Genomic DNA, 14786 nt, shown 5'->3' with positions numbered 1-14786 from the left:
GCTGACGAGTACAATGGCAAATAACGGTGACGATGATGTGTTATCTGTAACTAGCCGGTTTAATTTTAGGGGATCGGGTAGAGTTTCTCCAATATGTAATTTGTAAATGATGATTATTGTAATCTGTCACGTCTGCCCGGGTAAAAGACGTTTTTGACACTAGAACGTTCTTATATTATGAGAGGGAGGGAATAATTAGTAGTGGCGCACTGGACAAAGTGCTCGTCACTATAGCGTGTGGCAATCAATAGCGGAGAGAACGAAAAGTACTCCGGTTAGGATGCTACCAATTACCAGTGGCTTGCGCGAGGTGATAAGGCTTTTGTACCCTCCACTTGGAAACATTTTTGTAGTAGTTTTTATAAGACAGATAAAAAAAGAAACATACGCAACTAATCAATACATTTGTTACTGAGGAAAAATTTATGAAAAACGAATAAGGAGCATCCGTGTTTGATACAGCAGGAAATTTAAATTAGAAATAATAAGGTGATGCGCAGGTGCGCCGTGCGCGGGATGAAGATTCAAAATGGTGGAGGTAGTAGCTACTGCTTGGTGGCAAAGGTGGCGACGACCTGCAGCCTCGCCAACTACTGGGAGGTTGCATCACCACCATCCTCCTCATGTTTCTCGTAGCTGCATTCATGTGCGTACGTCACACATTAGACATCATTCATTCATTGGCACACCGATGAATATAACAATATGTAGCTCGTTAATATATCATATTACCTGAACTGGGAGATTCGGACTAGGAGGATTTCATGCTGTGCCGCCAAGGATTCTATCCAGCAGGTCCGAGAAGGGCACCGATAGATTCGGCTTATCAGGGACTGGGAGGGGGTGGAACATCCCACCCGGGGAGTTCTCCGCTATGGCAAGGAGACCCTATAGCATATAGGCATGATTATAATATAGGAACGAATTGATGTAGTGAATATACAGTCATGATTTGTACTAGAGTGTCTCTGAACTGATATATACCTGGTCATATGCGTTTCCGCCGAGAGTAAATGTGTGGACAGGTACTTTAGAGGGGAAATTCTCTGCTCCATCAAAGTAGTCGCCCTTGTTGATCAGCCCATCGGAGAAGAACAAGATGATGCTGTTCTGGTGCTCACGATAACTGATCAGTTTGTGCGCCTCGGAGAGCCCGGATGCCATATACTTCGTGCAGGCCGTCCTTTGCCTGGCCGGGCTTCCTGTGTAGCCTTTTACCTTTATCTCGGTGGAATCAACTATTTTCATATCGGAGGTGCACGTGTTTGGGGTGGACATGACATAAGTGTAGCCGAGGCAGCTATCCGTGAAGCGGACGGCGAGCTTCTCTTGCACCAACCAAAAGACATGGTCCATATTGTACCAATTCGGGGTTGAGGTGGTGCAGTCAAATGCATATACAATCACCACGTCTAGTGGCCACTTCCCTGCACATGAGCATTAAACATTCAAAATTCATTCTCATCATGGATCAGATGTTTCTATATGACTATTATATATGATAACTTGGAATAACAACCATTGGATGAAGCCAATCTAATGGTAGAGACATGGCAAATCCTAGTGTTGCAGTGTTGGATCTTCTTCTTACTTTACTAGATTCTGCCATGTGTACTATCTAGAAGATTCTAGGTTGGCGAAAGCCATATGGACATTTTGCTCAAAACTTAGAGCACGCTTCTACTTTATTCTAGACGATTCCATACTCATACTCTCCTAATTGTTTCTATCCAAACTATCATTCATTTTTCCTTCATATTCAAGGCTATGTACCTTCATAAATCATATTTATCTTTGCAGATATAACAATAACTTCATAGCCAAAAAGGCACCTAGACAAAACATGGTTGATATATTTTTTACGTGATTTTTGCATCTTATACTCCATGCATATGCCTCACAATTCCATTTGCATGTTATAATTAATACAGTAAAAATATGTCTACCTTCGATAGCAATTTCATTATCTGGGCTCTCACGGCTATGCACGTGTGTGTGTGTCTATATATATATATATATATATATATATATATATATATATATATATATATATATATGTATAGAAAAAATGCATCCTACTATCGGGTGTAAGATACTCACCGGCCTTCATGGTGCCATTAAGGATTCTATCCAGCAGTAGCGAGAAGGGCGCCGATTGACTAGGATTCTCCGGAACTGGGCGGGAGTGGAACATCCCGCCCGGGGATTTTGCCGCGATGGCGCGAAGACCCTGAAACATATACACAAGAAAAGGACAATAAAATAAAACAGCTAATAAGCAGATCAATATTTTGACTGACGGAACTCCGATCTGATACGTACTTGGTTATATGCAGGTCCACCTAGAGTAAACGTGTGGACGGGCACTTGCGAGGCGAAGTTCTCAGCACCATCAAAGAAGTCACCCGCGTTAGTCAGTCCATCAGATAATAGCAAGATGATGCCATCTGAGTGCCCACGGTGAGTGATCATTTTCTGCGCCACCGAGAGACCAGCCGACATATTTTTGGTGCATACGGTCTTTGTCCAGGCCTTGCTTGGTTTATAGCCAGTTGGTTTGTCAGTAGAGTCAACTAATTTCATATCATAGTCATATTCGTTATATTTGGACTCAAAGTGTATGTAGCCGAGGCAGCTATCCACGAAGTTGGTGAGCTTCTTTTGCACCAACCAGTAGACTTGATGATCCTTCTTAGCGTAGATCGAGGTCGCCTTGGTGATATCAAATGCAAACACAATCACCACGTCCAATGGCCACCTCCCTATACATCAGTATATATCATTCATTCAGTCATATATTCATATGTATTTTTGCTAGCACAGCATATATATATTTATGATTGCTCTTGAATTCAGATCGGATCGAATGTTGTTGGTACATATACCATCCTCCGGGGTGCCATTGAGGATCCTGTCCACCAGCCTGGAGAAGGGAACCGATAGACTCGGCTTTTCCGGAACCGGGAGGAAGTTAAACGTGCCGCCTGGTGAATTTGCTGCGATGTCGCGAAGTGCCTGTAGCATATACACATGATATATGCGTAAATTGAATTAAATAATTATATTTTTAGCTGATCCAGGTTTGGACTGAGGTAATTCCGATCTGATACGTACTTGGTTATATGCAACTCCACCGAGAGTAAACGTGTGCACGGGCACTTTGGAGATGAAGCCTTGAGCTCCGTCAAAGAAGTTGCCACTGTTAATCAACCCATCCGAGAAGAGCAAGATGATGCCATTCAGGTGCCCATGGTCGCTGATCATTCTATGTGCCTCGGAGAGGCCAGCCGCCATTCTGTTCGTGCATGCATTCCTTCTCCAAGCCGAGCTACATGTGTAGCCATTTGCCTCTATCTCGGTGGAGTCAACTAGTTTCATCTCAGATGTGTACGTGTTGGGGGTGGACATGACGTATGTGTAGCCAAGGCAGCTATGCACAAAGCGGGTGAGCTTCTTTTGCACCAACCAAAAGACCTCACCGTCCACCTTGTGCCAGGCCGGGGTCGAGGCGGTGCAATCAAATGCGGACACAATCACCACATCCAGTGGCCACCTCCCTGCACATCAATATATATTCATCACATTTTTGTTTCCTAGCATTCATATTTCTATAAATACTCATCAATTTGGATAGGATCAGATGTTTTTTTATGTATACCTGAAGTGGGACTAGGATTCTTCTCATGGTACTTCTTGGAACCATCAAGGATGCTATCCATCAGTTGCGAGAAGGGCACAGACAGGGATGGCTTGTCTGGAACAGGGAGAGGGCTGAACATCCCACCCGAGGATTTAGCTGCGATGGTACAAAGACCCTATAGCATATACACATGATATAGCTAGGCATACATTAAATTAATTAATTAGTTGATCTTGATCTGGACTGGATCACATACCTGGTTATATGCATCTCCGCCGAGGGTAAACGTGTAGACGGGCACGTTGGAGTCGATGTTCTCAGCACCATCAAAGAAGTCGCCCTTGTTGACCAACCCATCAGAAAAGAGCAAGATGATTCCATTTTGGTTCCCATGTTGGCTGATTAGTCTATGTGCCTCGTGGAGGCCAGATGCCATGTTTTGTATGCAGGCGGTCCTTTTCCAGGACGAGCTACCTGTGTAGCCTTTTTCTTTTGTCTCAGTGGAGTCAACTAGTTTCATGTCGGACGTGTATGTATTAGGGGTTGACATTACGTATGTGTAGCCGAGGCTGCTGCCCACGATGCGGGTGAGCTTCTCTTGCACACACCAAAAGACATTGTCTACCTTGTACCATTCCGGGGTCGAGGTGGTGCAGTCAAATGCATACACAATCACCACGGCCAGTGGCCCCTTCCCTGTACGTCCACTCATAGCGGGTGTTGGGCAAGCACTGAATGCATGTGTAGAAGATGTAGTCTGTCAGTAATTGGTGTATGACAAATCGAGTAAAAATAGAGCATAAACAGAAAATATATGCAGGTTTTATCACTATATATGTGTGTAGACAAGCAAGGACATGCATGTAATTAAGTGCCCACAAGATATGAGTTCTTATCTTAACTTTCACTATTGAGCTCACTTTCCTTATTGATGCACTTCTGAGTAAACTTGTACTCGCGCTGTTCCCTTTTGTAAGGTTCATTAATTTTTTAGAAATTCAATCTTTTCTATTATTTACAAACTTTACAAAAAAACTATCAATATTAACACTACCAAATAGAAATATATGAAAATATATTTAATGATGGATCTAATGATGTTGATTTGGTAGTCTATAAGTTAATAAGTCCTCTTCAGTAAACTTAGTCAAATATAGAAAAATTTGATTTTAAGAAAATTAATACACCTTATTAAAAAGGAACAGAGGGAATAATATTTTTTAAACTGTACTAGGGAAATATTGTGTGGTCCCATACAGAGAAGTTAAATGCTCATGATCATTAAATATATTTTAAAAATACCTTAATATTTGTATGTATAAAATAATATACAAAAAATAGTACATACTACTAAAAATGCTATATATACTATCATAACATTTTTTATATACTACAAACTATTCATACATACTCTTCGGTTTGATAAATAGTCACATGGTATATGTGGTAAGCAACCTCAAAAAATACTACACATACTCTTTGCTTTGATAAATATTAGCATGGTGTATATATATGCGGTAAGCAACCTCAAAAATACTACATGTACATACTCTTCAGTTTAATAAATACTACATACAATATACAAAACTCACTCGATTATAACTATCACTGGATTGTAGGAAACATTTGTCATATATATAACATATATAGGCCTAAGCGCATTGTAACTTATTTTGTGCTCCCACCACTTTTGGTGAACGAAGCAGCTAATTTAATCCACCCGCATGCAAAGCCCCTCCGTGCACTAGTGGGTGGTAATAGAACCTATCAAATTTACTATTGAACACCTATTGTATTACCATCAAGAATCCATCCAAAATTGAGTCATAACAAATCTACCTTTTTACTATAAAATACATAGTGTTTGCTATCAAAACTCTTCACTGTAGTAGTGGATGGTAAAATAATATATCATTTTGACCACCAAGCACTAATTTTATTACCAACAAAAGTCACCATAAAATTGAGTCATAACAGTGTAGCATCTTTACTACAAAACCCATAGTGTTTAACTAACAAATCTCATGCCCAGTTGAGTTGCAAAATAGTTTTTTTTCTAGTTACAATGATTTTACTACATGTTGCTTGTTGTTTGCAGTCAAATTAGGTTCAGTGCAACTTGTAAAGAGCAAGTATTAGTGGATCTACAGCCGGACTCCCCAAATTGATAGGTCGAACGCAAGATTAGTGACCGGACATGAGAGACAAGAAAAAAGTTGACTCAACCAGACCCGTCAAAGCCTCCTAAAATGCCCGAGCTGTCCGGCACCCCTCATATTGTCCTCAAATATGAGATGAGTATGAGGAGTGCCCGGCCATGTCCGGTCAGTGGTCCTGTGTCCGCCACATAGGATTTGGCCCATGATACGTCTCCAACGTATCTATAATTTTTTATTGTTCCATGCTATTATATATTCTGTTTGGATGTTTAATGGGCTTATTTATACACTTCTATATTATTGTTGCGACTAACCTATTAACCGGAGGCTCAGACCAAATTGCTGTTTTTTTTTTGCCTATTTCAGTGTTTCGCAGAAAAAGAATATCAAACGGAGTCCAAACGGAATGAAACCTTCGGGAGAGTGATTTTTAAAACAAACGTGATCCAGAGGACTTGGAGTGGACGTCAAGCAATCAAGAAGGAGGCCACGAGGCAGGGGGGCGCCTCACCAAAGCTTCGGCTACCCCCGCCAACTTGGAGTGATGCGCGATCAAACACTTCGGCTGCCCCCGCCAAAGCTTCTCCCCTACTGTTCCAAAGAACAGCCGCAATGGCCCCGGTGCCATAGTTGGTTCAGCCGACCTGCGCGTTTAGCCTGGCCGGACAGCATGATTAACGTTTTACGCTCCCGCTTGTTTTAGCGTCATAAAAAGAAAAGCAAGTTCTCCATACATATAGATTGTCATTTATACTAAAGGTATGGTATATATATTATTTGTATGTAGCAATCACTGTCATTTCTTTCAAGGCCCAGCAACGCTTTGGGGTATACCTAGGACATGATATTTTATTCAATGGTTGGTGGTCTAAGTAAATCATAAACTGTGAAGTTCATGGGGCCTTACAAAATAAATCAGTTTATATGACTTCATTTTCCAGTTAAGCAGGTAAGCATTTGATCTTAAACCATATTCCTTAGGAAGTTATGCTCTCTTTCTCAGCTGAACAAACTTGCTTTAACATGTACTCCCTCTGCTATTATATAGTGCATATTAGTTTTCGTGAAGTCAATCTTAACAAACATTGACCAGGTACATTTAGAAAATTATTATATCTACAAAATCAACTATAAAGAAGTGAGTCTAGCTGACTTGGTTAGGGAAGTGGAAGTACAACTCAGCCACCTGGGTTCAAGTCCTCATGGACCCAAATTCTGGTTCTTGGTAATTCTTTCAAAAACAAAACCGTTGTAGGGGCTTCGCCTACCACGTTTCTTTCCAAAAAAACAACAACTATATACCGTATGATAACATATTTCATGATGAATCTAATGGTAGTGATTTGGTGTTTTTTTATGTTGAATTTATTCTCTATACTTTGTCAAGGTTTACAATGTTTGACCCTGAAACAATCTAATGCGCACTACATTTTTGAACGGAGGGAGTATTGAAGATGATCCAGAAAACACAGGAAATAGCAGGAAAGTTTTTTTTAAACGAGCAGGAAAGTTTTATGTTGATCTTGTTTCTGTGTGCTAGCTAGTAGATTGATGGCATTGTTTCTACTTCCATTTCTTTGCTTCCATGTAAAGTAAGTGATCTAAACGCTCTTATATTAGTTTATAGAGGAAGTAATTTGATTCTACTGTGAAATAACAGGTTTTTGAAAATAGTACTAGCATTTTTCATTTACAATACTTACTATATTTCAGAATTGCCTCACAAAAGTTGGTCATACATATGAACATCTAACAGCCATTTCTGAAGTGACCTTCAAAATAACAGGAATAAAAAAAGTAGAAGATTTAAATTAGCAAGCAAGAGTTGGAGCACTTGAACTTACCTGGAGAACGATATAGCCGGCCGCTAGCAAGCTAGATCCAGGGGCGGGACGTGTATGAAGGAGATGAGTGTGGCGTTCTATCCATATCCGGCTGATCTTAAATAGAGGGAGGTACGGTGTACTTGAGACTGATACAACAAAATACATTGACTTGACTCTGATCGATGCAAGTCCAAAAGAAAAAAGGGGCTGCTTGGAGCATCTACCGTCAGGCTCCCCAAACCCTCCTTATACGTCCGGTCAGACGACCCGGTTGCTGACCAGTCAAAAAACACCAACCCAGCTAGGCTCCTCATACCAGCCCATGCGCCGGAGCTGCCCGGCACCTTTTATATCCAGCCCATATCCGTGGCGGACATGTGGAGGACCGGGCACGCCTGAGTGCGTCCGCCATGTTCACCCAACCTACCCATGGCTCACACTGGCCCCATTCCATCCCCACTACAAACCTACGCGGAGCAAACCCTAGGTCAACTTCACTCTCACCCCGCTCTTCATCCCTTCTCTTCCAATTCCCTGTCTGTCCCCCCCCCCCCCTCCATCCACGATGTCAAGTACCAGAAGCGATAGATCCGGCAACGACGATGAGTGGGACGCCTTTCCGCGAGGCGTAGGGCAACGAAGAGGAGCTGGCCCTCCGCATCGCTTTGCAGCGCTCACGGGTGGACACGGAAGGCAGCTCCAGCTTTGCTCCATCCCCTGTCGCTCACCGCTGCAACACGAACTCCAACGCGGGCCTGTGTCGCACCACGCACAGCACTGCGCTGTCGGCCCGCTCTGTGATACTGTCCCGCCACCCTCCAAACCCTCCGGACGCTGCTCATCAAGTTCATCAGAGGGTGCTCGTGCCCGCCCCGCTAGCGCCGTGGACGCGGACCCCTAAGTCGGAGGCGTGGGCCGCCCACCACGAGAGGCAGCAAGCTAGGGAGAGGGCGACGGCGTCGGAGGCGGCCACCTATCACCATCGCTGTTTGCCGGTGGTTCCTGATGAGAAGAAGCAGCTGTCTACCGCTGCTCCCTTGTGATGGCGGAGACAGACACCCGCCGGCTCCGTTGTAATAACGCCAAGGCGCTCCGGCTCGGTATGGAGCAGTCGACGCGCGAGGTTCCGGAGAGGGTGGCGGCAGATGCATGAGTGGCGAAGCTCGTTAGGTAGCAAAACCGCGCCATCCGGAGGATGGCCGGCTACATCGACTCCGACTCCTCCTCTGACGTCACCGATGGTTCCAACCCCCCCCCCCCCCCCCCCCCGCCGTCTTGTGGCCGATGCCTACACGAACGGCTACAACCCGCGCCGGTGACCGAAAGGGCAAACGGCCGGTGGGGAAGAGGGTGAAGAAGCTCAGTCCTCTCCCATCTTTATTTCCATTTTTAGTAAAGTGTAGAACTATGTCCATTTGCTGAACTCTTGTGTTCTTTTGGGATTATGCTGACTTATGTATCTGTATTATGTTGATTTTTATGTTTGTTTGTCCAATGTCTGTTTGTTTCGTTGATTATCTACGTAGTTTGTTTCACGTTGAATGCGTAGTATGGATTTAGGGTACTGGATATGTGGTATACGGTTGCGGACACGTCAATTTAAGGACTGACCGATCATTGTCCGCGGACGCAACCCGGCACATCGGTATGCCCGGCAGTAGATGCTCTTATGCTTAAAGGGTGCATGTGGTGCCGACAGTGGCCAGCCAGGATTCGACTAAAAAGAAAAAAAAAGTAAGCATGTGCAGATCAGGATTCCATGCATCTTGTCCAGGAGACTGACACAAAAAAGATTCCAACGCAAGCTTATTTTTTCATTTCAAATTTGAATTCTAACAGAACTATTCTAAATTTACTTGTATGTAGAGAACTGGTTGAATTATCCCAAAAGCTAAATAATCCGGATTAAGTAGTTCTTGGCCAACTCTTTCTGGAAAGATGGACAAACCCTCAGCCTGTGCATTCTCGTATGCACACAATAAAGTTTTGCTGGAGCATCAAGACCAAACAAATTAAAACGGCTTGTAATATTAATAACAGAGAAAGTGGCGATTTGCCTCATCACCCGAGATCTCGCATGGGCTAACGTAAACTGTCAACTATATGCATGTGCAATTTACTCTCATCAATGCACGTTAATTGTACTTAGTAGTACTATGATTCCGCCAGCAGGACGTTGATATGCGTGTGACTCGCCAAATTGTTGATTCCAACGTAAGATGGCCACATGAGGGCGGGTGCGATGCTCAGAGATGAACATGCATTCATCGTACGACTTAACCAACAAATAGAGTAGTTTTTAGAGAAGAGAGGACTACTCTGCTCGCATTTGTTTTCTACACCGTCAGACGACTTGCTTGCTTAGTCTACCTTTTCAATCTCAAAATTAAGCCATTGATGCACTTGCTTAGTCCGCGTCTTTGGTAGATCGGAAACTGTGGGCGATACTGGTTTTTGTAATCCGTGTGCGTCTGCGACGAGGGTTTCAGTTGTGAAAACCACCTATATCTGGGACTAGAGAAATTTTCTTACCTACATGGTTAAGTTGGTACAACGAAAAACTAGTACGAAAACTTCGACCCGTTTGCTCCTAGCTACTCATCCAGGGATTTGAGTTTACCAGACAAACTAATAATTACGCGTTCCATGCTCATCTTGATGCCTGAAATTGCACAAAGACAGTCATTTGCTACTTGAAAATTTTAAAGGTGCAAACTACCGCGAGCTGCCATTGTAAAACAAAATTGCACAAAAAAGCATGTGCAAATATAAGTTCCAAACTGTCTACTACGACAAGTTTTGACTGGGTACTACAAGGGTGGGGTGATGACGGCGGCGCACCTTCGGCGCGCTTCAATGCATGTAGTTATCGCTAGGTGGTCTACAGATCTGGATGTAATTTTTGTTATTTCTGGTGTACGTTCATTGAGCTGCCATGATTGAAGATGAATAAATTGGAAGTTTTCTCGCCAAAAAAAAATGCAATGACCACATTACACATTTTTATCCATTCATTTGTACAAATTCTAAAAGAAGATATTTTAACAAGATGCAACTCTAGGGTTTGTTATAACGCAACTATAGAGTTTGCTATAGCATGGGCCAGTGCAACTTGGAATTAGTCCCTAATTGGTCTTCAGATGGATCTCCACTCTCAAGTATCTCATGTATATACAGCAGCATAAGTGGCCCGTCTACTTCGGCAAAGAACTCAGCTCTCTTTTATCATACTCTAACCAAAGCAGTTGTCTTTTACTCTGCAAATTTAAGCTTCGCTTCATAATTTTTTGTCTAATTCAGTCAGACATGCTCTGTTGGTGGCTAATCTTAGTTATGACGTTGCTTGGTTTTGTAGATCAATCTCCTTGGAAGCAACATTTAAAGGGTTGCCATACTACTTGCTAGAAACAATTACCGAAATCCATGGTAAACACTCATGCATACACCGAGAACGGCGTCTCTGAATCTGACGCCTGCCCCTCATTTTATTTTACATTGGATGCAGTGTACCAATCAAATCCATCCTAATGCATAATCAGGTCGCTCAGAAATTGCTGCAGTCATCCCACCCACCCACACACACCTGGTGGAATTTCACAGGTGTGACTAGCTCACTTGAGAAGGTTTAGATGCCGCTGGACAGTTCGGGGCACCGAAAGTAAGAGTTCATGCTTCCCACCAAAATCAGCATGCAAGGACTGCTACACACCTACTTGACGACTGCAGCAATTGGTGTACATAAAACAGTGCAGAGGTTTATTCATGTGAGGTAACTAGGCCCCAGTGAAGTGCAACTCTGCAAGCTTCCTCCTTGTTCTTATCAGATTAACCGAGTTGAAACCATTATTTCAGAACCAGCTGCCAAGGAATATCTGAAGCCATGCCAAGGAAGAAGAAAGAAGCAGAAACGTAGCCTACAGCCTTGTGATGTCACTCAGAAATTGGTGCGATGAGTACATCATTCACATTCATACCGTGTGTGCGGTGGTTAGTATTTCGGCCGTTCAGTATTTGTTTAGTACTACAAAATATTCTGACCTTCAGGAACCATGCAAATTACTTACACATCTCCCTCCTTGTCAGGAACACTTGTCATGTTGTTAACTGAAGAAATCTGATACCCAGCTGTTATCTTCATCCAACGTATCTGAAGACTGGAGCCATCGCTATTTGAGTTACCTTTTACTGTCTCCTTGTTCACCTGCCTTACTTTAGCGTTAAAATTAAGATTACCTTTCTCTGGTTGTAATGGGCATAAAACCCCGGATCTATCTGAGAACCCTGGACCTCACCTTCCTGTACTTGGGGAATTGGGGTAAACCCTAGCCGCCGTGTCCCGGCTGGTGTAAACGCGTATCTGCTCCTGTACCTCTCTATGTTTCGCTTGTGATCATTCTCAGAATTCACTTACTTGGTGTGATCTGTGAGTGGTTTATTTTTCTGAACTAGTTGGGTCTTTCTTGTCCACTCATTTGCTGCTGTTTTGCCTAGCAGATGTAACATGGAATGGAAGGTACCTGCCTGCATGCCGAAATAATAAATGGCCAGCTTCTTCTTCTTAGCTCAAGAATGTCTGCTCGTCTGCCTTGCTTGTTCTCGAGTTGTATTCCGGAAATGGTATTCCGTGTGCCTGCTTACTGGAGCATGCGCCGTTCGTTGGTCATCACTGAAGGCAGAGAGGGTCTCTTGGGAAAACGGCCGAGTTGGTAGGGCTTCTTCAGACATGGTAGTCTGAATGAGCTTCTTCCCAAGATGCTCGTCAAATGACCTTCTTCGCCGTCAACTGCATGATCTTGCGCTCGAGACTTGGTTAACTGAAGAAATCGACACCCCTTGTCAGGAACAACCAGACTGCATCATCTTCTGAAAAAATGGACACTTGTCACGCTGTTAACTGAAGAAATCGACAGCCAGCGGTTGGTGCCAAACCGGGCTGTCGTCCGCCATGTCCTGGCTATCCTTAATTCGTTATATTTCTCTCGGGACCATCCTGTGAATTCACCTACTTGGTCTCTGCAGATGTGACATGGAACGTAGGGTACGTAGCTGCCTGTTGGTGAAATAAATGGCCAGCTTCTTCTCAGCAGAAGAAATAATGCTGCTCATCCCATCTGGCTTGCTTCAAGTCCTGGCCTCCAGTTGTATCCCAGAAATCCTGTTCCGCGCTCCTGCGGCCTACTGGAGCACACGGCGTCGATCATCGCCAAATCAAGGCAGTGAAGTTCCAAGACGTCATCATCACCAGAGAGGAGATGAGCACCATAGATGTTCTTCAAATGATGAGCTGCTTCTTCGCCATCGACTGCATGCAGGATCTTCTGTTGTCCCAGACTTGGTAGCAGCTGTATATGTCGATCGCCTGAGATCAAGGTGGTAGTGGCGTATGGAATGGGCGCAGAAGCATGCAATTCCAATCCAAGTTTGCCATCCCATCAGGCCTTGAGCAGGCAGTTGGTAAACCTGTGACTGATGTTGTACAAACTGAAGTTTCTCTTTTCAAGTGTACGTACAATATATTATTATTATTAAAAAAGCAAGGAGAAGATGATTGGTGGCCGTTCACCACATATTGGACAGTCTATATATATGTCTATCATCATTTTCATCATCTGGTAAAACATTCTGTCACACCATTTATTTACGTCTCGAGTTTTAGCGGCGCACCTTTCCTTCTAGTTACACGGAACGTGTTCTGCTATTTACTCTGTTTTTCAGCTCTAACGAGTTCTAAGATATGGGGGCACGATGATCTCCATCTGTTATGAAAAGCCGTCAGCAAATTGCTCAACATCACAACCAATGTGTGTTGTGAACGTGCGGTAGTGCTCACTGTTTGGAGGAAAGAACATGTAGTAGTACTGTAGTAGAGCTGATAAAATTCAGGGGGAGACTCTGCTAGCTGTTTATTCGTCAGTGTGTGTTGGTGTTGCTCTTTGATTCGCCCCATCGTCTATGTGATGTATCAGACTTCAGAATTTGGAATTTTACCACGCCTCAACAAGACTTGAGGCGTGGTTGGAAGGAACTGCCGGCTCGTCTAGCTCCGGTTATGAAACCTGTTGTTGGAAAATGCTGGAAAGTTGATGTACCATCAAAGGTAAGGTAAGGGTGTTCCTCTGGAGACTGCTGTCCAAACAATTGCTACCTACTGAACACGTCCGTGCACACCGGAACATGTCTTCCTCCTGCGCATGCCTCTGTGGCGCCCCGGACTCATGGCATCATTCCCTGATAGAGTGCACAATGTCAAGGTGTATCTGGGCGCTCGTCGATGAGGAACTAGCGGAACATACACGGAACCAAATGCAAAGCAATTGCTCTTTATCATGCTGAACTCCATGCCACATGAGGCCTTCATCAAACTGGAGTTGTCGCCATTTGAATTATTACCTTGGCTGTCTCCTTGTTCACCTGCTTTACATTAGCGTTAAAGTTAAGACTGCCTTTCACTGGTTGTAAAGGGTATAAAACCCCGGATCTATCTGTGAGCCCTGTACTAAGGGTAAATCCTAGTCGCCATGTCCTGAAGAGCGTAAACGGTATCCTTAATTTGCTCTATAGTTTCCCTTAGTACAGGAGTGGTCATCCTCTGAATTGACTTAGCTACTTGGTGTGATCTGAGAGTGATTTGGTTTTCTCAACTAGTTGGGTCTTGTCACTCCTTCGCTGCTGCTACTTGGGTATCTGCGTGTTGGTGAAATAAATGGCAGCTTGTGTTCTTCAAGTCCAGGCCTTAAGTTGTATTCCGGAAATCCTATTCTGCGCGCCTGCTTGCTGAAGCACGCGCTCTTCATCATCACTGAATCGAAGGCAGTGAAGTCCCAAGATATCATCACCACATCTTAGACATGCTATGTATGTTGTCATTGTCATCATCTGATAAACATTCTATCACATCCATATCTACGTCTTGAGTCACAAAACCTTTGACCAATCGCTCAGCATCACCAATGTGTGTTCTGAACCGTGCAGTGCTGCTCACTGTCATGCAGTACAGCTGATAAAATTCAGGCAGAGATGTGGCTTCACTGCCGGTGTGCTTCTCTGCCGGTCATTCATGTTGGTGTGTTTCTATGGTGTCAGTGTGCGCACCATGTGTGGGAAATAAAGAAATAAAAATGGATTTGGGGACTGTTCTCTTCGATTTTTCTGAGCGTTTTT

General features: G+C 43.7%; 1 protein-coding gene across 1 annotated transcript; it reads right to left on the bottom strand.

Annotated features, from left to right (window-relative positions):
- Window positions 1-762: 762 nt before the first annotated feature.
- On the bottom strand, window positions 763-4352 carry LOC147982701 (uncharacterized). The gene is made up of 6 exons (XM_087540532.1): window positions 3897-4352; window positions 3659-3815; window positions 3115-3557; window positions 2886-3015; window positions 985-1427; window positions 763-888 (listed from the first exon to the last, which is right to left on the bottom strand). The coding sequence occupies exons 1-6, from the start codon at window positions 4350-4352 to the stop codon at window positions 763-765; spliced, it is 1755 nt and encodes a 584-aa protein (XP_087396658.1).
- Between the last annotated feature and the right edge of the window lie 10434 nt (window positions 4353-14786).

The sequence above is a fragment of the Triticum urartu genome, chromosome 2A (assembly GCF_056163025.1).
Source record: "Triticum urartu cultivar PI428250 chromosome 2A, HENAU_Tu73, whole genome shotgun sequence".
Taxonomy (NCBI): domain Eukaryota; kingdom Viridiplantae; phylum Streptophyta; class Magnoliopsida; order Poales; family Poaceae; genus Triticum; species Triticum urartu.
Note: the sequence above shows the minus strand (reverse complement) of the source record. Positions and strands in the feature narration are given on the sequence as shown.

Coding starts and splice junctions, on each gene's coding strand:
- LOC147982701 (XM_087540532.1), bottom strand. CDS start 4,352: ATGAGTGGACGTACAGGGAAGGGGCCACTGGCCGTGGTGATTGTGTAT. Junction 3,016..3,114: donor GTGGAGTTGCATATAACCAA/GTACGTATCAGA, acceptor TATATGCTACAG/GCACTTCGCGACATCGCAGC. Junction 889..984: donor GCGGAAACGCATATGACCAG/GTATATATCAGT, acceptor TATATGCTATAG/GGTCTCCTTGCCATAGCGGA.